Source organism: Ostrinia furnacalis, unplaced genomic scaffold, assembly GCF_004193835.3.
Source record: "Ostrinia furnacalis isolate ACB-3 unplaced genomic scaffold, ASM419383v2 OfSCF7657, whole genome shotgun sequence".
Taxonomy (NCBI): Eukaryota; Metazoa; Arthropoda; class Insecta; order Lepidoptera; family Crambidae; genus Ostrinia; species Ostrinia furnacalis.
Genome location: NW_021137896.1, coordinates 398,152 through 425,441, shown reverse-complemented (window position 1 = coordinate 425,441; position 27,290 = coordinate 398,152). Strand labels below are relative to the sequence as shown.

At 38.2% G+C, this 27,290-nt stretch overlaps 1 protein-coding gene across 1 annotated transcript in view; it reads right to left on the bottom strand.

The window, feature by feature from the left end:
* Positions 1-282: 282 nt before the first annotated feature.
* LOC114365832 (Kv channel-interacting protein 1) overlaps positions 283-27,290 on the bottom strand; it is a 46,386-nt gene continuing 19,378 nt past the window's right edge. Inside the window, exons 2-7 of the mRNA XM_028322514.1 lie at positions 22,718-23,052; positions 9,928-9,997; positions 7,963-8,033; positions 2,408-2,617; positions 1,479-1,645; positions 283-529 (exon numbers count right to left, since the gene is read on the bottom strand). Coding sequence (XP_028178315.1) covers positions 1,517-1,645; positions 2,408-2,617; positions 7,963-8,033; positions 9,928-9,997; positions 22,718-22,873 — 636 coding nt within the window. The 5' untranslated portion in view covers positions 22,874-23,052 and the 3' untranslated portion in view covers positions 283-529; positions 1,479-1,516. The remainder of the gene's footprint in view (positions 530-1,478; positions 1,646-2,407; positions 2,618-7,962; positions 8,034-9,927; positions 9,998-22,717; positions 23,053-27,290) is intronic.

Sequence of the window (27,290 nt, the reverse complement as noted above, 5' to 3'; positions counted from 1 at the left end):
TACCCTATGTAGCTTCTGAGCTAGAGGGGAGTCTGAGTCAGGAGAGGGGAGGGGAGCAATCTGATCCAGGGGGGCTTTCTGAACAAGGGAGAAGCAGTCTTGCCTAAAGGGGAGGGGCAATCGAGCCCAGTCGCTCGCATTTAGTCACTTAGGAAGAAACATAATTTACCTACATATTATTAGGTTCGTAAAATTTCCATTGGCGAGGGGGGTAGGGGTGGCGACAGCCCCCCCTCCCTAATTAATACACCCATGAGCTACCCTGCAGTAATTGTAAAAAAACTTAAGAAATCCAACAAACATCAGACCTCGCTCTCTAACCCTCTAGAAATGGAAAAACAAAACGCTCCGTATCCTGGGCTTGACGACCCCGTGGTAGAAGTTGTCGAGGAAGCCGACGTAGCGCGCGCAGAGGCGCACGCGCCGGCGGCACGCGGCCGCCATGTTGCGCAGGAAGCCGGCGTCGGCGCGCGCGCAGTGGCAGTAACGGATCACGCGGAGTGACGGGCTTTCACGCTTAGCTTCAGTCCTGGAAACAAAATAATCCCTGGAATAAGTCATAATAAAAACGACGGTTTTAAGGTAGGTAATAGTGAATCATAGTAAAATTAAATTAACTCGGAAAGGGATCATGATATCACCGTATCGCCTCGCGAGGACTACCACGAGGCGAGGCATTTACGTTAAGCTGAGTCCAGACGGGTGTAACGCGTAATGTAATGTATCGTGTAATGTATGAAACTAGTATGTGCATACGTAATTCATGTAGTGCCGTCCACACGTAGAATTCGTGTTACATTACACTTATTTCTTACATTACACATTACATCCGTCTAGACCCGGGCCGGCTTTACGGTGCGGATAAAGTGTGCCTTGCAGTATAGAGTTTCATACAAAGAATACTGACCAACTCGAGTTGATACGGTAACGATCCCTTTCCGGGTTCAATGTAGGTAGGTATGTGCTAAGTCCTTTAGGCCGCCTCCAACGATTTCCAGTGATTGTACCTGCGCTGCACTGCAGATGGTTTCCGCGTCTATAACCTTCATTCACTTTGTGGATCCATCGAATAGGGCTGCGAGTACTTTTCTGTCCAAAGGCCTTCAGTTCCATGAACTATGTACCTACCTACTTGACACTATTGCTTGACACTGATGTGCAGACCGCACGAAGCCTTCATCATCAGGTCATTTAGTCTCCACTGCAGAGAGACATCCTCTCTAATTTAAAAGCAAAAGGGAGGATTTGGCCACACTGGTCAGACGGGTCAAGCCTTATCATTTCAGCCACAGGACGTCCACTGCTGTACATAGGCCTCCCCCAATGACTTCCACATCGCATGGTTGGTAGCGGCATGCATCCAGCGCCTTCCTGCTATCTTTATCAGGCCGTCGGTCCACCTTGTGGGTCAAGCCTTAGTGAATGAAAAAAAGGAGAATTCCCAACCATGGAGGGAGAAAAGAAGTAGGTAACAATACCTGGCGGCAAGTTGCGAGCGCGCTGCGTCGGATTGACGTCATAGTGCCGTGTCGAACATCTGGAGCGAACGAGTGATGACGTCATCTTTCAGGCACGACTCCAGGAACTCCTCGATGGTGATCACGCCGTCCTGGTTCAGGTCGAGCTTCCTGAACACGCGGTCCACCTGGAAATTAACAATTATAATCAAAATTTATATTCTTTTTCATCATCATCAGTTCAATTTACAAGTTTGACCCTCTCTAATTTACCAGAGGCAAATGGATGAGGATGGCTTACACTCCCTACGTTGACCAGATGGATTGGGAACGCTGCCGCGCTGTTCGTATACTTCTCCCTTAGTCACCACGCCCACGGGAAGATTGAAGGTGTTCCTACTTACTTTGCTCAGCCGGAACCACACTGCTAACGCATTAGCTCTCGCATCATTCGGGCTTGCAGCAAAGGATCCTATAAGTAATTACAACCGCTCTATCTTAAAACCGGCTTCTTCTCCGTATATTCGCTCTTGGCAAAGCTTTAGCGATCACGTAGAGGCGTCCACCTCGACTGTAGAGGCGGATACAGCTCTCCACACTCCAAAGTGTGGTTTTGTTCCCCAGTCGACGAAGCACATGATGTCGTGCCCTGCGTGCCCAAACAACTGCACGCAGGAAGATTTAATGAAGGCTACTGACAACGTCACTCTTGTGGCGGAGTTTTGGGCTGACACTGTGAAGGTTTTCCACCGCTGCAACTCCTGTGTAGCTAGGATCTACAGTTTGACCGCCAAAAAAACCCAAACAATGAAGGTCAAGTTTGTCCCGGGGGAAAGTTAAACTGTCATTGGACCAGCAACGAAATTAATCAGAAGATTATGTGCGTGGTTTCCCACTGCGGATTTCTTGGTTAGTCCAGCGCATACAATACCAACAAAATAAAAACCAACCTGTTCGTTAGCCTTAGCATCGTCCAGCCTCGCAGCAGGTGACCCAGGCGGCGCCCGTCTCCCCAGTAGCTCATGTACAGCCACCACCACCTCTGCCAGTTCCTGCCTGGTTATAGCACCGTCTCCATCGACGTCGTAGAGCCTGAAGGCCCAGCGGAGCCGCTCGTAGACTGACCCCCGAAGGAGAGTTGAAAGCGTCACTAGAAGCTCCTGGAAAATACGGTGGCTTGGTTAGAAAGAAAGAAAGAAGAAATGTTTATTCAGTATCATCGACAATAGACTTAAACTACAACAATACTTAAAAATGATTTAACTAGTACCTAATGATACTGTTCACTCAGCATGGTGTCGTGGCATCTCAGTAGATAATGCCACGACGCTGGTCTTACGTGGACACCCAGACAAGGAGGAATATCATCTAAGAATAAAAAATAATCACAGGACGTCCACTGCTGAACATAGGTGATTGATGATTGATTGATTCCATAATAACCGGTTGGTAGCAGCCTGCATCCAGCGCCTTCCTGCTATATTTATGAGGTCGACGGCCCACCTTGTGGGTGAAAGTCCTGCACCGTTCACGCTAACTAAATACCTACAGTCACTATCTTTACCCACCTATAAGGTGGACAGGTGACCTCATGCAAGCCGCTACCAACCGGTAAATCTGGATTATCATTGGGGGAGGCTTAAGTTCTGCAGTGGACGTCCAGTGGCTCCAATCTGACGATGATGAAACGGTATTCCAATACTTTTAAAAGCAGTTTTTTTTACAGAAACGGAGTAAATTACTGGCAGTAATTGCTCGACACCTAACCTACTATAATATCGAACTCTATTTTGTTCTCAACTCGCCCGCACTAGTTGGTAATAGCTAAACTTTCAGTGCCGGAGTTTTAAACTGTGCAGAATTACATTGGATAACTACACAGTGCTTGTGCAATCAGTAACATCCCTCAACTCCTTGGTGTTTTTTAGATGAGAATAATTTGTATTTTTGTTGTTGCTGCCAGTTTTGCCAGCGGTCTTTTTATTATTATATTAATACTTTTTATTGTAATTGTTTTGTTTTTTTTTTCTATGAAGTCTCAGGAAATGTACACTCTGATTGGACCCCTATGTTGACTTTTCTATTAATTTCCCTCGGTTCTAGGCATTCCTAAGTTACCGCCATGCCGTATCCCGATTTAAGAAAATAGACACAATTATTTTGTGACTCAAGCTGAGTGAGTCAAATAACATAAACTAGAAATTCAGACAGTAGGTACTTTCTTTACGGGAGCTGCTAACTAAGTACATCTCTATCTGTGAGCGTCTTTACGTGGTTCTTAATAGCGCTATTAATAGTACATTACAATTAAAATAATTGTAATTGCAGGAAAATATAATAATATTGTAGCACCACGTTGGGCGCCATTTTTGCCCTTGTCACTCCATATTTGATTTTGGTGAGCTTGCCGTATCAATGTGTATTGGCTATGAAATGTGAACTTTTAATTTGTACCGGTGTCAGATGCAGCTATCCAACTGTATTTCCTGTTTGCTACGAGTAAATAATTTGAATTGTGTTTAGTTGTTTGAATTCGTTTGTATTTTATAGCTCGAATGTGGAAAAATCTGCTACCATCGATGTTTCTACTAAGCTTTACCGGGAATAACGTGTATTATACCTTCTGTGTATGGAGATGCTTGTAATAAATGCCGCTAAATATGACCACCCATGGTCACCCATCTAGTTACAACCTCAGAGCGAGTTGGAGACAGTTAAATGCCACTTAATTATATTTTAATTTTTGCCCTAAACTTCAGTACTTAATATGAGATAAAGACAGCACCCAACTACATATAGGTCGTCGTGTATGTAAGTAACTAACTATGTAATGGAATTGGAATCTAAGAATCTGAATTACACGCACTTCTAATTCTTGTATGATCATGAAACTTTGTAATTATAAAATGTAGATTAGATGACAATACAATATTATGGTACCATCAAGCTGGTCTGATGATGGAACTAGAATGTGGCCATAGGAACTTCTAAATGAAATGGCGGAATCGCATCGAGTTTGGGTTCATTGGATTTGTCTTTTCGAGCACTTTAATGCTAGATGATGTCCAGGGTCCTGAGTCGGGAGATGTCCATAGGAACTCCTAAACGAAACGGCGGAAACTCATAAGAGTTTGGAATATTTTTGGCCTTTTAGTGCAGTAATTAAAAGCGTGTTTTTAGTTTTTTAACTATACTAGTCAAGAATCTACAGCGACAAATACATAGGTAGACACTTAGTTAATAGGGTTTCTGTTATGTACGGCACTATTAACAAATATTTGCGATGCACTTTCTTTCCGATAGCAATGAAAAATTCAGTAACTACCCACCTAGTTTTACCGCGAATGTTATAAATTTCAGTTCTTGGTCTAGCTCCAAGGCTCAAACTTCGAACTGTCGGAGCTTACCTTCAAGTTTTTGATATTCTGAAAGTTTCTTGAAAGCGCGCCAGAGGGCGTGGTTTTAATAATTTTGATAACTAAAGCCTGGGTCCGTGAGCACGTAGAATCCCGTCCAATGACCCCAAGCTACCCATCCTTATCGCTCGCGCGTAATTATATTGCTGTCGCGACTGTGCGACGCGCGCCCGCAGTGAGTGTGCGAGCGCGACAGCAACATAATTACGTGCGAGCGACAAGGATGGGCAGCTTGGGGTCATTGGACGGGATTCTACGTGCTCACGGACCCAGGCTTTAGAAGAATACCTTATTATAGAGGAATCTTCTTGCTTAGATGGTAGGAGAGATTTTAGAAGAAGGTTTGGTATCCGATTTGTTTGTGTACATTATCATCATCATCACCATCATCATCATCAGGTCATGTAGTCTAAACTGCAGGAGCACGTTCGTTCGTTCGTTTCGTTTCAGACAAATGACGTCCACTGCTGGACAAAGGCCTCCTCCAAGGTTTTCCACAATGCACGGTCCTGCGCTGCCCGCATCCAGGCTCTTCCCGCGACCTTTACCAGATCGTCGGCCCACCTAGTAGGAGGCCTGCCCACGCTAAGGTAAGTGCCACCTACTTCGGTATATTAAGGCTCTTACGACTTTAACATTTTATTTAAAAATAACCAAGCATGATATCAGTATGAAAGCTTTTGTATGCTAAACTTTGGTCTTTTGACAGTAAGTTAATACATAATTTATAGTTATATAGTTTGAACTTTTTTTATATTAATTGTTCTGCGGACCTCTTGTTTGGATCCTGTTTCGTGACAAAATTTTGCTCTGTTTCTAAGTTCGTGAACTCATGTCCCCTATTTCGGGATAAGGTTTTATGCATCCAGTTAGGATATTTTAATAATGATTAAGGGTTTAATAAATTTAAAAACGATAAATATTCATAAGAAATAATGTGAGTCTAGCTGATTTTTTAATTCTAACAATATGTGAAAATATTTATATAACCATTAGAAATGTAGGGGTGGGGGGGTAAACTTATCCCCCCCCCCCTTCGTATCCATAAAATTTTGATTTTTTATTTCTAGCGATATGTGAAAATATTTATATGACCATTAGATGCCAGGGGTGGGATTATGAGGAGGAAGGGGGGGGGGGGGGAAAACCCCCCCCTTCTTCCCATAATCCCCCCCCTGGAGCTGTTTCAAGTGAGGGTAGCCCCCCCCCCTTGAAAATAGCCCCAGATACGCCAATGACTCATAATAAAAGTAAGTAATTAATTAATTTCTTAGGTAGGTAGGTATTAAAAAGTAAAAAATATGTCGATTTCTTTGATGGTATGTGTCATAAAAGTACCTAACACCATACATTTATATAATAATATCACGAACTTGGAAAAAAGTAACAATAATACGGTTCCTTGTTTCGTGATACTGATTATTCCAAATTCCCCAAGTAAAATTCATGGATTATTGTCAAAATGTGTCAATTAACTATTATCTATCCCATAGGTATACAATACAAATAAACAAAGATAAATAAAACAAATCGAAATAAAACCAAAATTATGCTGGTACTACTTATGCTAATTTATCGTAAAATTGGTCATTTATGTGAACTTCAAACTCGTGTCATATAAATTCTAGTGAACGAAACATATACCGAATTTAGATCATGAGAAACTTAAATAAATGCATTATTTGTTTCATAACTTACATTTAAATTATCATAAATAATTATTTAAAAACCAAGCATCAAAATGTTATCCATAATATCCTTGAATCGGTAGTGTTACGAAATAGGGGACACCCGAAAAATAATATGTACGCTATTTCGTGAGTCAATTAATCGCAATTTTAAAGGAATTCTACGTTTTCATATAACTTTTTTCTAAGCCAAATCAATTGTCAAGCAACACATGAAACCACTATTACAAGTTTTATTTAAATGGACATTCCTTCGCCTTTTTATAAGCTTAAGAAGTTGGAGCGCTAACCTTACGGTGAGAGCGACCTTTGCAAGCCGCACGGATGTTTTTGGCTCTCTGAGAGTTTGAAGCTTCGTATTGCTCTCATTTTTGGCGCCACAATGTTTGTACTTGGTTTTTTAGATAGCTTAAATAATAGAGTTTTTGTAGTAATGAAGAATTTTTATAAATTATATTCCATTTGCTTATTATTTGAGCTAGAAAAAAAACTTACGAACTTAAGTACTATCACGAACTAGTAGCCGTTTACCTTACGTCTTCTCGCCCGTGGTTGCAGGAGCACGGCCCTCTCTAATTTACCAGAGGCAAATGGGGGATTTGGCCTACACTCCCTACACTGGCCAGACGGGTTGTAAATATCAAAATAAGTATTTAACCTAGGTATCAATTTGTTTTTTCTATGGTCTTTTTACACGATAGTATCCCGTTCCTTTGCAGTACCGTTTACAAAAAAATGTATGAAGGAAGCTGCTAGTGGGAACACTTTTAACAGTAGGTAGCAATTAAACTGGATACCTACTGTTTTTACTGGTCCAGTTTAAAGACAAAACCGAATAGCAATCGAATTTATTGGTTTTTTGTCGGACACTGCAAACGAGATGTTCGTGTGAATATCTAAAATATAACTCAAAGGTGACTGACTGACTGACTGACAGACTGATTGACTGACTGACTGACTGACTGACTGACTGACATAGTGATCTATCAACGCACAGCCCAAGCCACTGGACGGATCGGGCTGAAATTTGGCATGCAGGTAGATGTTATGACGTAGGCATCCGCTAAGAAAGGATTTTACGAAACTCCACCCCTAAGGGGTTAAAACGGGATCCACGCGTACGAAGTCGCGGGCGGCCGCTAGTTTAAATATACATATAACTCAAAGGTGACTAACTGACATAGTGATCTATCAACGCACAACCCAAACCACTGGACGGATCGGGCTGAAATTTGGCATGCATGTTATGACGTAGGCATCCGCTTAGAAACGATTTTACGAAACTCCACCCCTAGTAGGGTAAAACGGGATCCACGCGTACGAAGTTGCGGGCGGCCGTTCAATTTAAAGCTGTTTGATTTCAAATAAAGAAAATATAGATTTAGTTCCAATCCCACTCACCCTAAAGCTGATGGCGCCACTGCAGTTGACGTCGAAGGCCTTGAACACATAGTGGGCGTAGAGCGCTGAGTCTGCAACATAGAGAAGCTCATGGGGCGCGTCCTCTCACACAGCGAGTGGCGGCGGCAGCGGCGGTGTAAAGCAGATCATAATATAAAGTAAAGTCCGGTCGCCGAGCAGACAGAATTTCGTACAATGACCCCAATCCTTATCGCTCACACGTAAATAATGCTGTCGCGAATGTGCGACGGGCGGCCGCAGTGAATGTGCGAGCGCGATAGCAATATAATTACGCGCGAGCGATAAGGATGGGTATCTTGGGGTCATTGTACGTAATTCTATTCTTCTTTCTTTATTCTATTATTCTTCTTCTTCTATTTATCTAATATTATAAAGAGATAAGATTGGTATTTTTGTTTGTAACGAATACACTCAAAAATTAATGTACCAATTTGAATTCTTTCACCATTAAGTACAATCCTAGATTATTTCTGAAGAACTGAAGTCAGCTATGATGAAAAAAAAATGGGCTCTAGTGAGCGCGTCACGTCACGTTACACGCGATGACAATGTGACACCACGTTGGGCGCCATTTTGTAGAGTGGCGCCCAACGTGGTGTCATATTACCATCTTGAACAAAAAAGACTGAATGTTTCTTTTTTTATCTGAGACAAAAAAAGTATTTTAGTCGCAACCATGTTAGTTAGACTTCACAATGTCAAAGTTTTGTTTAGTATTAAATGGAGTTAAAGTCTGTTAAAGTTAAGTTTAACCGCCGCTGCCTTGCTAATCGCTGTGTGAGAGGACGTGCATTTGGAAAATATATCGTCAAGACAAATACAAACATTTAAAGCACATTTATTTTACTATTTACTAAGCTGTTCAACCTTTTTACTATTTAGGTACTAAGCTGCAATGTACAACCCGGTCGAGCTAACTACCCATCTCGCTGGAATGCGATACCTCCCCGCGTTCGCTCCGTTCCGCACCAGAGAGCTTAGTGTGAGTTTAAATTAAACGTATTCGATACCGAGTGCGTAAAAAAATTACATTAATTAATAATACAGGGTGGAATTTGTGGTGGAATTTTGTAATGCCACCTGGAGAGAAAGTACTCTTAATATTGTAGATAGAATTTTTTTCTCAAAGAAAACATTCCTTTATTTTTGAAAAGAAATAGAACTGCATCCAAAAATTTGTTTTCCACACACGAATCGAACCAACAACCAACCAACCAACCAACAACAAGCACTTACAGGGCAGATATGTACCATCCTAGACTGCATCCCACTTAACATCAGGTGCGATTGTGGTCAAATACCTGCCTTGTTATGCATAAAAAAAATAAAAAAAACTAAAATCTGTTAAAATTACACCCTGTATTTTTATTACATCAATCGTTAGGGTTAAGTATAAGGATGAAATCTTTCTAACAAAGTTGATAAATCAAATGAAAGGAAAAGCATGAAATCTTAAATTATTTTAATTATTTACAGAAAACTGTATGGTAGGATGGCTATGGTGGTGAATTTAAAAAAAATAGAAATCTTTGAATGCAGTTCTATTTCTTTTCAAAATTAAAGGAATGTTTTATTTGAGTAAAATTTTCTATCTACAGTATTAAGAGTACTTTCCCTCCAGGTGGCATTACAAAATTCCACCCTGTATGACGGATTGTACAGCGTCCCTAGTGGATACTTTCAAGAAATCTTCATAGATTTTTTGACGGACTCGATATCGAATACGTTTGATAAACTCACACGATGAGCGGCGATGTGACGTCACGGCTGACAGGTGCGCAGTTAATAACTCGACTGAGTTGTATGTAACATATTGCATAGTTAGCTACACACTGTGCTACATTTTGGGGCTTTGTAACCCCCCAATTTTTATTAGTTCTGGAAATTAGCAATGAGATATTAAGTTATGTTCCTACACTAAAATGAAGTAAAACTGGTACTCACTCCCGTGGGGGAAGAATTTCGCGTAGATGTCCTTGAAGGATTCTTCCTGGACCACTCCCTCTGGACACTCCTGGAACAACGTAAGAACTTGTTGATCATCATCTAAGGTAAACGGCTACTAGTTCGTGATAGTACGTAAGTTCGTAAGTTTTTTTTCTAGCTCAAATAATAAGCAAATGGAATATTATTTATAAAAATTATTCATTACTACAAAAACTCTATTATTTAAGCTATCTAAAAAACCAAGTACCAACATTGTGGCGCCAAAAATGAGAGCAATACGAAGCTTCAAACGGACCCATTTATGCAAACAAGAACCAACCCACAGCAGGGTGGTTTCGAGAAAACGAGACTTTTGTAAACAAATGTTGCAAAATGCGTACATAATATACTAATGAATGATTACTTGTTAATCTTGTGTGGGATACTGCAGCCTATCTAGGAATATCAGATTTATACATTTTATAAAGTTATAATATAAAGTAAATCGTTAAAAACCGGTTGGTTCTTTCTTGCAAAAACATATTTTGTTGCTTAGTTCCTTCTTGCAAAACGGATGTAAGATTTCTTGTTGTGATATTTCTAAAAATTAAAGTTATTCTATATAAAAAATAGTTTTTAATGCCATTTATTACATAGTGAATCATTATCTTTCATTTAATACGAAAATTATACGATGGAATCACGAACCCTTAAACTAAAATCACTATTATTATCGTCTTCTACCTCAAAATCGATAGGCCCGGTAAAACCGTCAATATTATTGTCTTCTATGTTGCTACTTTTCAGGGTTTTGTAGTCCATATCACTTTTGGTTATCATGACCCTGCTTCTGATATTTTTCTGTATATTATTAACTTCTTTGTGCCGTGTGGGGACGGCCATAAATAATAGGTACTCGTCCCCACCGCCAACAGAAGAATCACCGGATAATGCCAGGCTACCAACTCCGACGACCTCTGGCCAATCTTTAACACTCGCACACTGTGGACTGACATGAGGCTCGCCGAACTCGAGGGAGAACTGAGCAGGTTGTGGTGGGATATCGTAGGATTATGTGAAGTCCGAAGAGAGGGGGAGGACACCATAATCTTCAAATCTGGAAATCTGCTCTATTTCCGGGAGGGCGACCAGCAGTCCTAGAATGGTGTCGGGTTTATCATTCACAAGTCCCTTGTCAACAACGTGGTCCAGATCGAGAGTGTTTCGGCGAGGGTAGCGTACCTTATACAACGGTATTGGCTGAAGGTCATATACGTATACGCACCGACCCCGGAACAGCCCGACGACAAAGTGGAGAATATGTACATATGAGGATCTTTTCAGAGCCATACATAGCTCCCGGTCCCATTTTACCGTTATGATGGGGGACTTCAACGCGAAGCTGGGTAAACGAACCGATAATGAGCTGAAAGTGGAACTATTTGGGTACGGAGAGAGGAACGCAGGTGGCCTACTGCTGGCTGGCTTTATGGAGTGGGATAGCCTCTTTATGATGAACTCCTTCCTCAGGAAGCCAAAGCAGACAAAGTTGACATGGCTGCATCCTAATGGCGCTACAAAAATNTTTAAAAACGATAAATATTCATAAGAAATAATGTGAGTCTAGCTGATTTTTTAATTCTAACAATATGTGAAAATATTTATATAACCATTAGAAATGTAGGGGTGGGGGGGTAAACTTATCCCCCCCCCCCTTCGTATCCATAAAATTTTGATTTTTTATTTCTAGCGATATGTGAAAATATTTATATGACCATTAGATGCCAGGGGTGGGATTATGAGGAGGAAGGGGGGGGGGGGGATAACCCCCCCCTTCTTCCCATAATCCCCCCCCTGGAGCTGTTTCAAGTGAGGGTAGCCCCCCCCCCTTGAAAATAGCCCCAGATACGCCAATGACTCATAATAAAAGTAAGTAATTAATTAATTTCTTAGGTAGGTAGGTATTAAAAAGTAAAAAATATGTCGATTTCTTTGATGGTATGTGNAATCACGGCTGAGCTTCTGAAAGGAACGCCGGTACTAAAGGCTCTTCAGAAGCTGTTTTATTCCGTCATCCTCGAGGGAAAAACGCCTACGGCATGGCACAGAAGTGTGGTGATACTCATCTTCTAAAAAGGCGAAGAAACTTTTTTGAAGGATTATAGACCCCCCTGAGTTTGTTCCGGCGTTTCTTCTCAGCACTTGCCATATGTTTGTCTCGAAGCGCTGGTAGGGCCCAAAAGATAAGGAGACATGTAAAGTGCCCCATAAGGGCTACCTTTTTCTTTTTTATTATTTTCTATTGACGTTCATAAGTGCCACTTGTGGTCTAAACTGAATAAATATTTTTGATTTTGATTTTTTGATTTTGATCTCACTTCTAAGCCATGTCTACAAGCTGTTTTCGAGAGTCATCACGAATCGTCTCATTCATGTTCTGTCAACGTCCTTATTAGTCGTCGTCGATCATACTGCCTCGTCTCATCTTTTTATTTTTTCTTGAGTAGAGTTTTAAAATGCATAAATTTATTATTCAAATCATTTATGTTAAAGGTACCAACGCAACGATAAGAACGGATTTTTTATTTTTAAATAAAGCTTAATTTTAACACTATTAAGAACTATGCTACATGGATCTTTTATTTTCGTGTAAATACTGCGGAAATTTGCGAGAATAAGAACTATGCTATATGGTTCCTTCAAGACTAACCTAATTTGCATTATTCAAACAAGAACAAAACTCTTTGGTTCTGTTTATTTTTAAAAAAAATGTAACTATTTTTGCTAAATGGAACCAACCAACATTGGTTCTGGTTTGCATAATTAGTTTAATTAAGTGTTTAGGGACCATGCTGTTTAGTTCTTTATAGTTTTTTAAAAGTTGGCCAAAGCGGGTTGGTTCCGCAAGTGACAGTGCTGTATCTCTGTTGTTAGTCGTTGTAAATGAACCAAATTTTTTTACAAGATAGAATGCGTTATTTGAGCGCCATCTATGTACTTAACTCAATTTCACTCAAACTGTGGGTTGGTTCCCGTTTGCATAAATGGGTCCACTCTCAGAGAGCCAAAAACAGCCGTGCGGCTTGCAAAGGTTGCTCTCACCGTAAGGTTAGCGCTCCAACTTCTTAAGCTTATAAAAAGGCGAAGGAACGTCCATTTAAATAAAACTTGTAATAGTGGTTTCGTGTGTTCCTTGACAATTGATTTGGCTTAGAAAAAAGTTATATGAAAACTTAGAATTCCTTTAAAATTGCGATTAATTGACTCACGAAATAGCGTACATATTATTTTTCTGGTGTCCCCTATTTCCTGACACTACCGAATCAAGGATGTTATGGATAACATTTTGATGCTTGGTTTTTAAATAATTATTTATGATAATTTAAATGTAAGTTATGAAACAAATAATGCATTTATTTAAGTTTCTCATGACCTAAATTCGGTATATGTTTCGTTCACTAGAATTTATATGACACGAGTTTGAAGTTCACATATATGACCAATTTTAAGATAAATTAGCATAAGTAGTACCAGCGTAATTTTGGTTTTATTTCGATTTGTTTTATTTACCTTTGCTTATTTGTATTGTTTATGGGATAGATAATAGTTAATTGACACATTTTGACAATAATCCATGAATTTTACTTGGGGAATTTGGAATAATTAGTATCACGAAACAAGGATCCGTATTATTGTTACTTTTTTCCAAGTTCGTGTTATATAAATGTATGGTTTTAGGTACTTTTATGACACATACCATCAAAGAAATCGACATATTTTTTTGTTTTTAATACTTACCTACCTAAGAAATTAATTAATTACTAAGTTTTTATTATGATTCATTGGCGTATCTGGGGTTATTTTCAGGGGGGCTACCCTCACGTGAAACAGCTCCAGGGGTGAGAAGGGGGATTAGTCCCCCCCCCCCCTCCTCCCCATAATCCCACCCCTGCCCTGGCATCTAATGGCTTGTGTAAATATTTTCACATACTTATCATTACAAATAACAAATCAAAATTTTATGGGTACGAAGGGGGGGAGGGGGTGAGTCCCCCCCTACATTTCTAATGGTTATATAAATATTTTCACATATCGCTATAAATAACAAATCAAAATTTTATGGGTACGAAGGGGGGGTGGGGGGTTAAGTTCCCCCCCCCCCTCCCCCCACATTTCTAATGGTTATANTAAGTCCCCCCCACATTTCTAATGGTTATATAAATATTTTCACATATTGTTAGAATTAACAAATCAAAATATAATACTAGAAACATTATTTCTTATGAATATTTCAGGTAAGTATTATCGTCAATTTCACGTAATTATTTTATTCTAAATTTTTATTATCGTTTTTAAATTTATTAAACCCTTAATCATTATTAAAATATCCTAACTGGATGCATAAAACCTTATCCCGAAATAGGGGACATGAGTTCACGAACTTAGAAACAGAGCAAAATTTTGTCACGAAACAGGATCCAAACAAGAGGTCCGCAGAACAATTAATATAAAAAAAAGTTCAAACTATATAACTATTAATTATGTATTAACTTACTGTCAAAAGACCAAAGTTTAGCATACAAAAGCTTTTATACTGATATCGTGCTTGGTTATTTTTAAATAAAATGTTAAAGTCGTAAGAGCCTTAATATACCGAAGTAGGGGGCACTTACCTTACCCCTACTATACTCGACGCAAAGACTTGGCAGGCGGGGGTTGAACATAGGCCTCCCCCAATGATTTCCATATCGCCCGGTTGGTAGCAGCCTACATCCAGTGTCTTTCTTCTACCTGTTTGAGGTCGTCGGTCTACTTAGTAGAAGAAGTAATATCCTACCAATTTTATTGAACCATTTAGTGTTTGTAGACAGCCTACAAAATGCAAGCACAATGTACTGGCATTCAACCTTCAAAGCTTTTGAACCGCCAAATATGGCGTTATAGCCATGCTAATAGGGTCGAGCTACAGTTACTGTGGGTTCTCATCTGTTTGTCACTTATTTCACTTGTCTGCTATAAGATTTACAACCCGGTCGAGTTATCTGCGCACTTGGTAGCCGTGACGTCACATCGACGCTCCGGTACGGACGGGGCGAACGCGGGGTGTGCGGGTGAATGCGAGGGAGAGTCGCATTCCAGCGCGGTGTGCAGTTAGCTCGATCGAAAGTGGGCGATAACGCCCCCTTGTGGGCGCTGCAGGCTTAAAGGGGGGCGGTAAGAGACCCAGAAAAAAAATCGGGACGTTGTGTAGAGTCTTGGGAGGCGTCATTTACTAGGAGGACTCTTAGACATCGATTGAGCTCGACTCTTGACTACAAAAATGGGGGGCGCTAAAAAATAATTTCTTCTCAAAGTGGGCAGTAGACTAAATAAGTTTGGGAACCACTACTCTAGACAAATGGCGAAAAGTGACAGTTGTAGTCTCCAAGTAACTAGATACCAAAATAATGCTTTCCGCATTTCGAAATTACCTCCTAAAACTGTCACGTTTTGCCACTTGTAAGGGCTTTTCAAAATGTTAGAAAAGCGAATCAAATATTTCTATTCAGTCGTGTTTTTATATAAATTGACTTTCATCGTCCTCATAATTGCTAAAATCTAGTGAAATCCACAGACAGTGGACGTCCTGTGGAAACGAACGTGTTGCTATCAACGTGACAGTTGTGATTCCGGAATTCCTTCGCTCCGGCGTTTTTTTGAAGGATTTTTCGCGCCGAAATTTCAAAATTGGCACAATCACTTGTCTACCCCTTCCCCTAGACATGCTAGACAGCCCCCCGGCTGGTCCACTCCTAGCAAATAAATATTATTTTCGAGTTCCAATAGTAACTCCGGCCCCATTTTATGCTATTCCAAAGCTAAAATATTATGGGGTTCTACTAAACAACACGCTAATTCGCGTGATTTCACCCAAATACATCTCATGGTCACGCCACTTTTGTATATTAGGCCCTCTAGATGTTATTTTCATAAATCTACATGTAATTATGATGAATTTACCGCTTTTTAGGACGTTATACTGATTTAATTGAATACCAACTTGTCATTATTACTTAGTTCTAGCTTTGACCAAGAGATAGCGTTGTAGAATGTTACCTGGCCATTTGCAAAAAAAAACAATTGTAATTGTTTTCATAGCATAATGCACATGGCACGAATTTAAAAAGTTAAACGTCAAAGACATTTTGAAGTAGTGATGGGGTGTGGACACGATAACTTATTAGAAGTAACAGGTACTTAATGTACTAGGTTTTAATACAGACCAAAATTGACACAATGATAATTTTATTAGAGACTAGCTTTTGCCCGCTGCTTCACCCGCGTGAAATTTAGTTTACACAGATCGTCATAAATTATAGCCTACTAGCTGACCCGGCGAACTTCGTACCGCCTTAGCGTAGAGATTTTCTTTATATTTTTTTCCGTAAAAACCTTGTACAGAGTATTAGAAAACTACAAAAAAAAATCAGCCAAATCGGTCAAGCCGTTTTCATGTTATGTCGTGACAACGGAAAACGGGTTTCATTTTTATATTATAGCCTATTTATGTTAATCTGGGTTATAAAAAATAATACTCTAAAGTTTCAACAAAATCCGTTCAGTAGTTTTTGCGTGAAAGAGTAACAAACATCCAGACATCCAGACATCCTGACATCCAGACATCCACACAAACTTTCGCATTTATTAGTAGGATAGGATTTTCTATAACATAATTTAGCAAAGTTGTCAATACAACTTCTTTTTATTAAATTCTAATAACTTGAATAATATAAGTAGCTAGTTTTGATTTTCCAACAATGCCTTTATGACTGCAACTATTTTACCAAATAAGTTATTGTAATAGATATTATTAATTTCAATACCTAACGTGTACCTAATTATAATTCCCATAAAATTACACTAGTTATTAAGTATTTGCATACGCTAACTAAACAAATCACATCAACATAATATTGTGTAACAGGTTATGCAAGTAAATACAATGTAAAAGCTTAACACATAATCCTTAGTGAACTTAGGAAGCCATACTAAGTATAACGTGGTATGTGGTTGTGTAAGTATGCGATTAGGGACATAGTAGCAGCCTCTGAATTATATTGTGCATTCTTCTGGAAAGAGGCATAGTTTAGTTAAGTAGATACCTAGGCTAATTTTAATTAGATCTATCGTCTGCTGACGTCACAATGGGGACTTTTTGAAAATTCTATAGGTGTTTGATTTGACTGAAATTGAAAACTGAAAAATCCTACTAATATTATAAATGCGAAAGTTTGTGTGGATGTCTGGATGTTTGTTACTCTTTCACGCAAAAAATAATGAACGGATTTTGATGAAACTTTACAGTATTATTGTTTATAGCCCAGAATAACATAATTATAGGCTATAAAATGACGATCTGTGACAAACTAAATTTCACGCGGGTGAAGCCGCGGGCAAAAGCTAGTACTATTATAGTTTTTGAGTTTGTTTGTACGAAGTAACATACTTAAATCTCTGGAGCTACTGAAACTGTTTCCGATTTTCACCAGTACGTATGTAGATGGTAAGATTACTGAGTGACATTTATCTATACTAATATTTTAAATGCGAAAGTAACTTTATCTGTCTGTCTGTCTGTCTGGATTTTGATGAATTTGGCATAGAGATAGTTTGAGTCCCGGGAAAGGACATAGTAAAAGTAAAAGTAAAAAATGTTTTATTTGACGAAACAGAGCGACATCACATTTACATAAATTACATAAGGAAGAAACATTGGAAACAAGGCATGCCTCGCTCGACACCGATTTTCAGCGGGTCCCTTGACGTTGCTGCGCCCTACCGCCGAAGGAGAAGCACTCCGTAAAGTACCTGTCCGTCGGCGGGAACACGCAATAAGGGGGCGGCAAAAATGTACCCATAAAAAACAAACACAAAAATCAAATAAAAAATAATAAAAACAAAACAACAAATCAACAAAACCAACATTTATGCAATCTACGACAAATCAGGGTGTACAACATAGGAAAGTTTTTATCTAGAAAAAAGTAGTAGGTATCTACTAAGCTTATAGATTACCTATCTTTATAGCAAAAATAACTAGCTTTAAACTCATAACGATTTTTAACTCATAAGTTAGGTACATTATCAATGACAATCAGACAATAGTCTGAAACTTTCAGTTCAGGAAAATATAGAAAATGGTAAATTGGCTGACGATTGTCAATCATTAGTTAACGATATGATATCCAATGAGTTACGTTGATGAGCAATACAATCGTATAGCTCAATCAACGATTCATATTCAATTATCAGCAGCTGGAAACAATTCCAAGGTAATTGAGGTAATAAGCGCCTTCATAATTCACTTTATGAAGTCCGTATATGGAAATTCTATGGTTTCTGTTATTACTGTGAATATTTTACGTTAAACAATTGCAAATGGGCTAAATGTTATATTTAATTATTTAAACATGAAAATGATTTTTTTACTTTTATCGCAACTACCAATTCCACAGTTGATTTATTTAATTAAACTTTTACACATAATGTTACAAAGACGGACTTAATGCCTGGTAGCATTCTTTACTTGTCAACCACAGGTGAAGCAGAGAAAAACAACATAAGACCAATTTTATCAAAATGTTTAAAATATATAATAAAATTATGTATCTTTAAGCGATGAAAATTTAACAGTACGATTAATAGATGGCGGTATTACAGCTAGGTATGCCACAAAACTCATTTAATTAATCAGTAGGTAGTCGTCTGATATTTTAAGTGACATCTTACAGTCCCTGCACTCAGTCAACCCTTAAAATCTTTTAGCCCCTTCAAAATGAAGGGACTGTCGTAACAATCCTCCAAAGTACCTACGTCATAATGCATACCCAACCTGCATATACATTTTGGCTAATGATTTAGAACGAGACGTCTGCATACGTCTGGCTTAAGAGCGAGAGAGACAATCGTATCAAGATGTTTCGTAAAAGGTCAGTGGGTGATGTCGACGACCGGACGAAAATAGGGGAAGCATTTTCGCGCGCTTTCTTGTCACGTTGACAGTTGTATGTCGGCCATGTTGGAAAATACAGATTGTGCAATGCTCCTCTATTTTCGTTTGGCGGGAATGTAAATGTAGCGTGGTATTTCGACAAGGCGCTAATTTTGTATCGGATAGCAAGGAAGTTGCATTTGAATAACATCGAAAATGTGTCTCTATTTTAAGAGAATTGGATAGTGGGCTAGATAAGACCTAAATTAATTTGTCACCATTTTTTTTCGACATGCTAAAAGGCCCCCTATAGATTAGTATATTAAATAGGAGCTAGGCTTAATTGATTACAAAGCTTACATAAGTAACACCTAGATGGATAGTCCGTTCGTCTAATCTAACTAAAGTGACGCAAAATAGTTACCTATCTTACAAACGTTTTCCTAGTAATTTCACTTTATTAAAAATTGTCCGAATGAAAAAACTAAGCCAGTAGTTTAGTTCGAAGAAGTGTCTCACTTTTCTTGCGCTGACTCGGTTTCAAAGTATTTTAATTCTGTGTTTCAAAGCAAGTAAACATCTTTAGTTACCTAATTTATCATAAACTAATTGCAATTGATCTTCAGAGGGCTTTTTTTTTCTCGTCAGGAAATGCATGAAATTGCATACCCACGTCGTCACTAGTGAGCGCGTAAAAAATTATATAAATTAATGTATGACGGATTGTACAGCGTCCCTAGCGGAAAGTTTCAAGAACTACAATTTTCATATATTTTTAACGCACTCACTAGTGAAAATCACACTCAGCCCTTAGGGCTCTTTTAAAAAAGTTGTGCTTGAAGTTACAGGTGTAAAATTTTCAGGTGTTGGCAGCCCTAACATAGACTGCAAAATAGACATCTCTACACTCTACAATGTAGTTTCCCGCTACAAACCACTTTGCATCGCAAATTCACAATGCGCTGCGAATCAAAGCATCACGTTGCTACTTTTTTGTGTCTTTTTGCTGTTTTCTAACACGACTTTTGCAAGCTTTGGCAAATCTTTTAGACTTAAATGGAATGAAAGTTCTTTTGTATTTTTTCAATTCTTAGAGCTTTATTTTTTCTTCTTTACACGATCCTATACAAAAAAAAAACAATTTTCTCTTGAAGCTGACGTTAAAACACTTGTTTCTTTCAATTGTTACCTAAACATACCTCTTATGCTTCTGCGTTTAAAAATTATATGCTTTCAATACCTTTTTTCAGCCAGTTCAAGGTTGAATTTCGGAAGACAAATTGATTTTGAGCGTGTGATTCAATTCCACAACTACAGCTGACGTTAGTCCCCCAACAAAGCAAGGTATTTTTAATTGCCTCCACGATATTGGCACTTCAAACGCTCAAAACAACAAATTACGTTCCAGCTTCGTTTCAGAACGTTCTTTCATACGTGACACAGTGGAAATTGAAACGTTTGCGCGACAGCACGCGACAGATACGTGTTGCCTTTGACTTGTTCTTTTGTCGCGTTGACGCTACGATTGTTCAGTATGGCGCACTGAGGGCTGTTTTGTGGGGTCCAAGTTGGAAGAATTTTATCACATTTTGAGACCCAGTTATAAATCTAACAATCAACATTAGTTAATTTAAATGGTCACATCTCATATCGGAGGCAACACTTTGGGTCGCTGAAAATATTATTATACTAGTTATAATGTGCTTCGAAAGGCAGTAGAGACCTCATATGGTAGCTCATAAAGTCTTTTAAAAAAGCACTGGTACTGCACTGGACCATTTATTGTCCCGAAGCAGTGGTATGGGTGTACTTAAGAAAGTGGCCCATTTGGAAATTAAAATTTCTGTTATGTATGTTAATTTAGGTGACGGCTTCAGCTGAACAATATCGTAATTTTATCTTACTTTGAACTATCTGCCAATTGTACCTACCTAAATCTGAAATAATTTTTAACCACTACCTCTATCGAAAGTCTTTAACCTTTTTTGACTCTCGTTAATCATATTTTTCGCGCCACTCGCTCTCTCCTGTCACTCGATACCTAGTACCGCGTCACAGTTCCGGAAACCTTTTCAGCGCGACTGCTGTTTCCGTCGTTTGTCAGTCACTCTGCCGCTTGCTGGCCTTGCTGGGTCGATGATGTCATAGCTTTTACTTTTTACATCATCAGAATTCACAGGCAAAGGCATAAAATGTGTAGGTTTGAGGAATCGAAAACAAAATTGTCCAGTTTCAAATTTTGTTTTCGACTCAAAAATAAACTTAACCTATCAGTTTCCATTTCAAAAAAGGCTTAAAAAAATAGAGTCTCATTATTGTCCCGGCTCTTTAAAGTCAAATTGTCTGTGGATTATGGAAGTTACTTAAACTTGGCATTACCATAATGATTATAACTTTTAAATAATTGAAATGCAAGTCTAAAAGTCTAAAGAATTGTATGTTAACTAGCGACAACGATTATAAGTAAATTAAAAATTGCTTACAAATCACTGCAGATAACGACCTAGTATCATAAGTAAGTAGGTAATGTGATACAAAGCCGCACAACACTAAAATGCATAAAAAAATACACTGTATTTTTAATTTAGGATTTAACACTAAAATGCATTTAAAAGAGCGCAGCCTTTTTAATTTACAGATGCATTAAATTAAATCCACAGGCTAAGCCTTTAAATACAATGGGACATAGAAAGAAGTGGATACTTAAATTAAAATTTATAGGCTATGCCCCTGCCAAGTTGTTTCAGTAATGCTTCGTTATTGCAACCCGCAATTTATTCTGGAGTAAGTGAAAACGAGTGTCGTTTGTTCCAATTTATGGATAGAGTTTTTTTCTTTTCAAAAAAGCAACGTCATCTTGCTATTAACCATTTTGCTTGGCAAGCACTTTAAGCTTTTAAATTAGCTAGCAGGGGTAAAAAAAGATATGAAAATTAATGCCTTATCTAGTTTTTACTAGTGGTTTCATCCGCGTGAAATTTTGTGTCACAGAAAAACTTTATCGCGAGGCGTCCCTGTTTCAAAAACCGGGATAAAACTATCTTACGCCCTTTTCTGGGCCTCAAACTAAACCGCCAAATTGAATAACTTTATACCCATTGTTTTTGTGTATCAAAAGCTGACAAAAACAAACCAAATCCCTTATCGTTAATGGAGTAACTAATTATCATTATCTTTATCTGAAAAAATCATTTACCTTATCTAAATTAGAGCCTACAAGTGGACATGTCATTTTTCCCTCCACTTAGATACTTTACTATATTTTTTCATTCATAAAATCTATTAGTGAAGAGCTTTTAGCTTCTAAATTGAATTTCCAGCGCATCGGAGCCTGAATGCAGAGGTGAAAGCACTTCAGTCAGTAAAAGTATGTCAATTCATTGAATATCTATCAATAGAACATTGATATTGAGCAGGGTTCCTCCTGTTTATTTAGCTATGGAAATGAGAATAACTGCTCAAGACTTTTTTCGCTTCGTGATATTTTCGTGATCTCGAAATTACAACTAACTATTATGTTTTACCACTTGTCTAGGGGGGCCAGAAGCCAGATGCTTTGAAAAAGTCTCAGGGACGATGTACCTACATTTTTCTTATTCCACACGTCTTCTTACTGTACCTATAACTATACGGAAACGGATGCACTTGTGCTACTTTTGCACGCAAAACATTTTTAATAGTGGCTGTTAACATCTCTAGCTCCACAATATTTACGGCAGTGGGCGAAGTCTGTGCCCTGCTATGAGGGCCTTCATGAATAAGTTGGACGTGAAATTATTCGCTACACTATGACGTAAAAATGAGTCTAAATACTTAAAAAAGACAAATAGGGCTTACCGTTTTAAATCCCCTGTACATAACTCTGATTTCCTGTTTAGAAAACTTTGTCTGTCTACACAGCTCCTCCAAGGCGACAGGAATCGGCTTCGGCGTCCGACTCGGCTCCAACTCGTACGCATGCTCCTCTACAGGGGACTCTGGAGGCGTCGCCATCTTGAATCGTCACTCGATCACTTAACACATGATTCCAAAATCACAGTTCCGTGTCTTTGCCCCGTCACTAAACTCTCATAGCTGTCAATTTTTGGCGCCAAAGTTGACAGTTGTTTTTTTAATTAAATCCTGGCTTTGGACATCGAGGAACGTGTAAATGGATGGTTCGAGGGCCGGATCTGAAACAAATATTAAAAGACCGTTAGGTTTTTCGTGTTGCCAATGTTATTATCGCAATAAATTATTCGGCGACATGATAAATGCCCGAAACTAATTTAATCGAACCTCACGACCGTTCTTGGCTGGCGCTCTGCCATAGAAATATTTCGCGGTGTAAGGTGGGACATTATAAAGATAAGTTATATGTCTACTTGAATTTATTGCTTATTTGTTAAGTTATTCATACAGTTTATAAATTTAATATCGACCGCTTGCACTGTGTTGATTTATTTTTATTTTTAGACAGACATGTTAAGTCTCCACTGCAGGAGCACATGGAGTGTTGAAACTCCGTCGCCTTTTTCAGCCTTTGTAAATTTAAGGAAATAATAGTTACATTCAGACAATAAAGTTTCAATTTGTTATTCTTTCATTGAATCATTTTAAACTCGCTTTAGTTTTATTTACACGAAATGTCCAAAAGACATTACAGTTGGATGAGTTTATTTTCCTTCAGCACATTATTTTGAGATCTTATAATGTTTTAATGAAGTATTATTTCAACACAGAACATTATAAAATTGAATATAATTTACATTAGAAGTTTTGTTCCCTATATTACTCCGAGTAATTTAATATTAGAACTGTAACATTTTGTGAGAATGGTTAGCTGTTTCTTATTCTTTCACTGACAACTACTGAAGGTATTTTCATGAAAATGTACCTATCTAAAGACAGTCGAATGAATTGGCCATATCAATGATAAGTATAAAGTAAATGTTAAGTCCGTCTTTCTGTGACAAAAGAATACTCGTCGGGCGAAGCCGAGAGCAAAAGCTAGTTGATTATAACACTAAAATTGGCGTAAATAGAACGCCCTTTATAAAACCAGCCTGTGTATCCCTTCCAACTAAACCGCACCACTTAATGATATTGAACCCTGCAGGGATATAACTAAAAATATTGTGTAAATAAAATCCCCTATCCCACATGTTGGTTTTTATTAAAAAGGGTTACTTCTTTTACGAGAACGCCGGCCGATATTAGAACAGATACTTTTACGTTCAATAAAAATATCACGTTACGTAGCCGGTAGAGGTGAGTGTAAGTTACGGCACTATTAGTCAGAACCGAAACTTCTATGTATAATAATAATAATATGTATGTAAACCGAAACTTTATTTTTCTTTTCTTTTTTTGGAATCTGATTTCATCTGTGATGTGTACGTCATAGTTTAGGAATACAAAATACAAAATTAAAATACAAAAAAGTTAGACATCCGTTGAATACGTAGGTACTTACTTAAAATGAAATTTCAACGCGCGTCTTTTGAAATAAGGGCCTAGCCTAGTAGTTTATGCATATTAATATTCATATTAAGTTGGTACATAACAAAAACTATGTATTGTAGGTACAAGCCATACGAAGCCATAATCACTACATAGTATAAACAATATTGCTTTCCGCTGTCTGTCCCTATGTAGGTATGCTTAGATCTTTTAAACTACGCAACGGATTTCGATGCAGTTAAGGATAGAGTGATTCAAGAGGAAGGTTTATTATAAGTATACTTAGCACCCGTGCGAAGCCGGGGCGGGTCGTTAGTAAAGAATAAAAGAAAGAAAAGAAAACACATTTTTTTACATAACATTAAACTTTTAAGTACCCAAATACTGTACCTCCTATTTATTTAAAAGTTGTTAAAAAAAATGCCTTATTTAATAAAAAAAAACCACATCAAAACAACCTAATAGTGAAATCTTACTTTGGACGGTAACGGAACGGAACGGAAAACGCTACTTTGGACAAAAAGCTTACGTTCATATTTAAGTAGATTGGATTACAAATTCAATCGTATCTGATTCGGATCTGTTTTACATCGCCTGCCAAATTTATGGACACTTGAAAACCCAGCTGTAATGGCCAGATTTATTGTTTAAATAAACTTCCATCATGACGCCTCGAGAGAGTCATAATGTAACTGTACAATCCGGTCGAGTTTACTGCGCACCTGGCAGCTGTGACGTCACATCGACGCTCTGATACAGACGCGAGGGAGAGTCGCATTCCAAATAGGTGTGCAGTTAGCTCGATGGGTAGACATTTTGGCGGAAATCAACTTTTTCGAACAAAAGGAATGAAAAGTAGAATTATGAAAGAAAACGAAAAAAAAATAAAATAAATGTCAACGCGAAATTGTGAAATCCGTCAGTTTATAATATAACGCGTCATATTGTAAACTAACAGTGGGTTAGGTTAGATTAGATTGTAATCTATCTAGGTACGTCAGATTATAATCTGACGGAATTCACAATATTACGGTGACATATCCATGAGCTTTTTACATTGCGCTATCTAGGCCCAAACCATAAAGTAATGAGTCCAAAACTAAGCAAAGCTGTATTTATTTAGGACAACAACCAACAAGTATTTCCACATCAAAAAGTCAAGTAACTTAAACTTAACGTAAAGGACAGACTTGACCTTCACTGGTTGGGTTTTTACTGGCGGTTAAGCTGTAGATCCTGGCTACACAGGACTTGCAGCGGTGGGAACGAGAGGTGGGAATAGTCCCATTTAAGGACGTTTAGAAGATTCATTTAACGTCCATGTAAATTTATAGTTTACGCGTAGGTAAAGATTAAGTGATAGATCGAAATACATGACGAGCGAAGCTACGGGCAATAGCTAGTCAAGTAAACATTGATAAAATGACTCTACAATACCGTATTACAGTATCTGTGAGTGTTATTTTCTCTCAGTAGTTCCTAAACCTATTTTTGTTCAGTCTTAATCGTTTTCAAGGTTGAATGTTTTTATTTGCACGTTGTAATTCATTTGATTTGTTTTTGAAAGCGTTTGATGCTGTGAGAGTAAAAACTATTCAATAGACTACTAAAACAAGTTTTTTCTTCGGATTAAAAAACAGTTTTATGCGTTCATTTCAGCCAAATCCACTGCTATACAATGACTTCCCCCAAGGATTTCTTTAACGACCGATCTTGTCTTCTTCCTGCATCCAGGTACGACCTTCGTCGACCAGATCGTCGATCCACCAAAAATAGTTAAAACATTTTTAAAAAGATGCTTTTGAATCCCATCAAGACGGAAACTAAAACAAGCCCAGACATGAATTTGCTGCTGTAAATTGTCATTGGGAAGTTTGTAGTCTGCAGGTGTTTAGAAGCATTAGATTCTTCTCAATATAACGTTGTATTTGATTGTTCTAAAATTTCTAAGAACAAAACATCCCTTTACTATTTCGAAATATTCAGGTGCTTATTTTCTTTGAAAATTTTATTAATGCTACAATCTATAGTATCTACAACAAAATTTAACCTGCAAACCTAATTTATGAGCAGCCAAGCGTTTAATCCCAAGCTCTGATAGGCCATTCAAAACAAATCACAATCTCAATCAAGATAGATTAGCATGCTCAAATGACAGGAAGCCAAGCCGTTACTGGCCGGCTGCCATATTGGTTTTCGGAATGCGCGGGAAATTTGACAGTTAATTGAATAGCGCCATTTTGAAATTTTACGCGCGAATTTGGCGTGGTTTTCTTTTATTGTCTTTGGTAATGCGATTCTGCTTGGCCAGTGTTTTGATTGCTCTGTAGTTTTAGAAAATAAAAAGGAGAATTTATTTTAAGATCTAGTCTTTTATTTTCTGTGCATTTTATTTTTATTTCATGCTCGTATAAAATCTGCATAGCTTTTGTTTTTGTTCTCAATTATAGTTCTACGAGTATAGCTTTAGAGCTTAGAGAGATCTTTATGTGGAATGCATTAAGTTTTATTATAATTACATAGGTACGGCTATCTTTACCTTAATAATCGTAAAACGAGTATTTTTATTTTTAGTTTTTTCTATGATTCCATAGAGCTTTGTAAGTGTTGCAAATGGGTAAGGGCTGCGGGATGCGCTTTTTGCAGGAACTGTTTTTAACTGATTTCTTATAGGACTGATTTCTTGAAGGAACTGTTTTCTTATAACATTCTCAGGAATATCCCGTTTGCAGTGTCCCGCAAAACATCGATCCGTTCGAATTTAAAGTTGAATCGACGTGGTTTAGGGCCCTACCTTGATTCTCATTCTTAATTCGATCACGAAACGCGGGCGAATCCGCTGTCAAAACTAGTGAAAATTAATTTAAAACTCAATCAACTCGTTTACACGTTGGCAGCACTGTTAGTAAACAACACGTCAAACAACTCAAGCGGCGCCGGCGCCGGTATTTCGGTGCGCAGTTTTCAA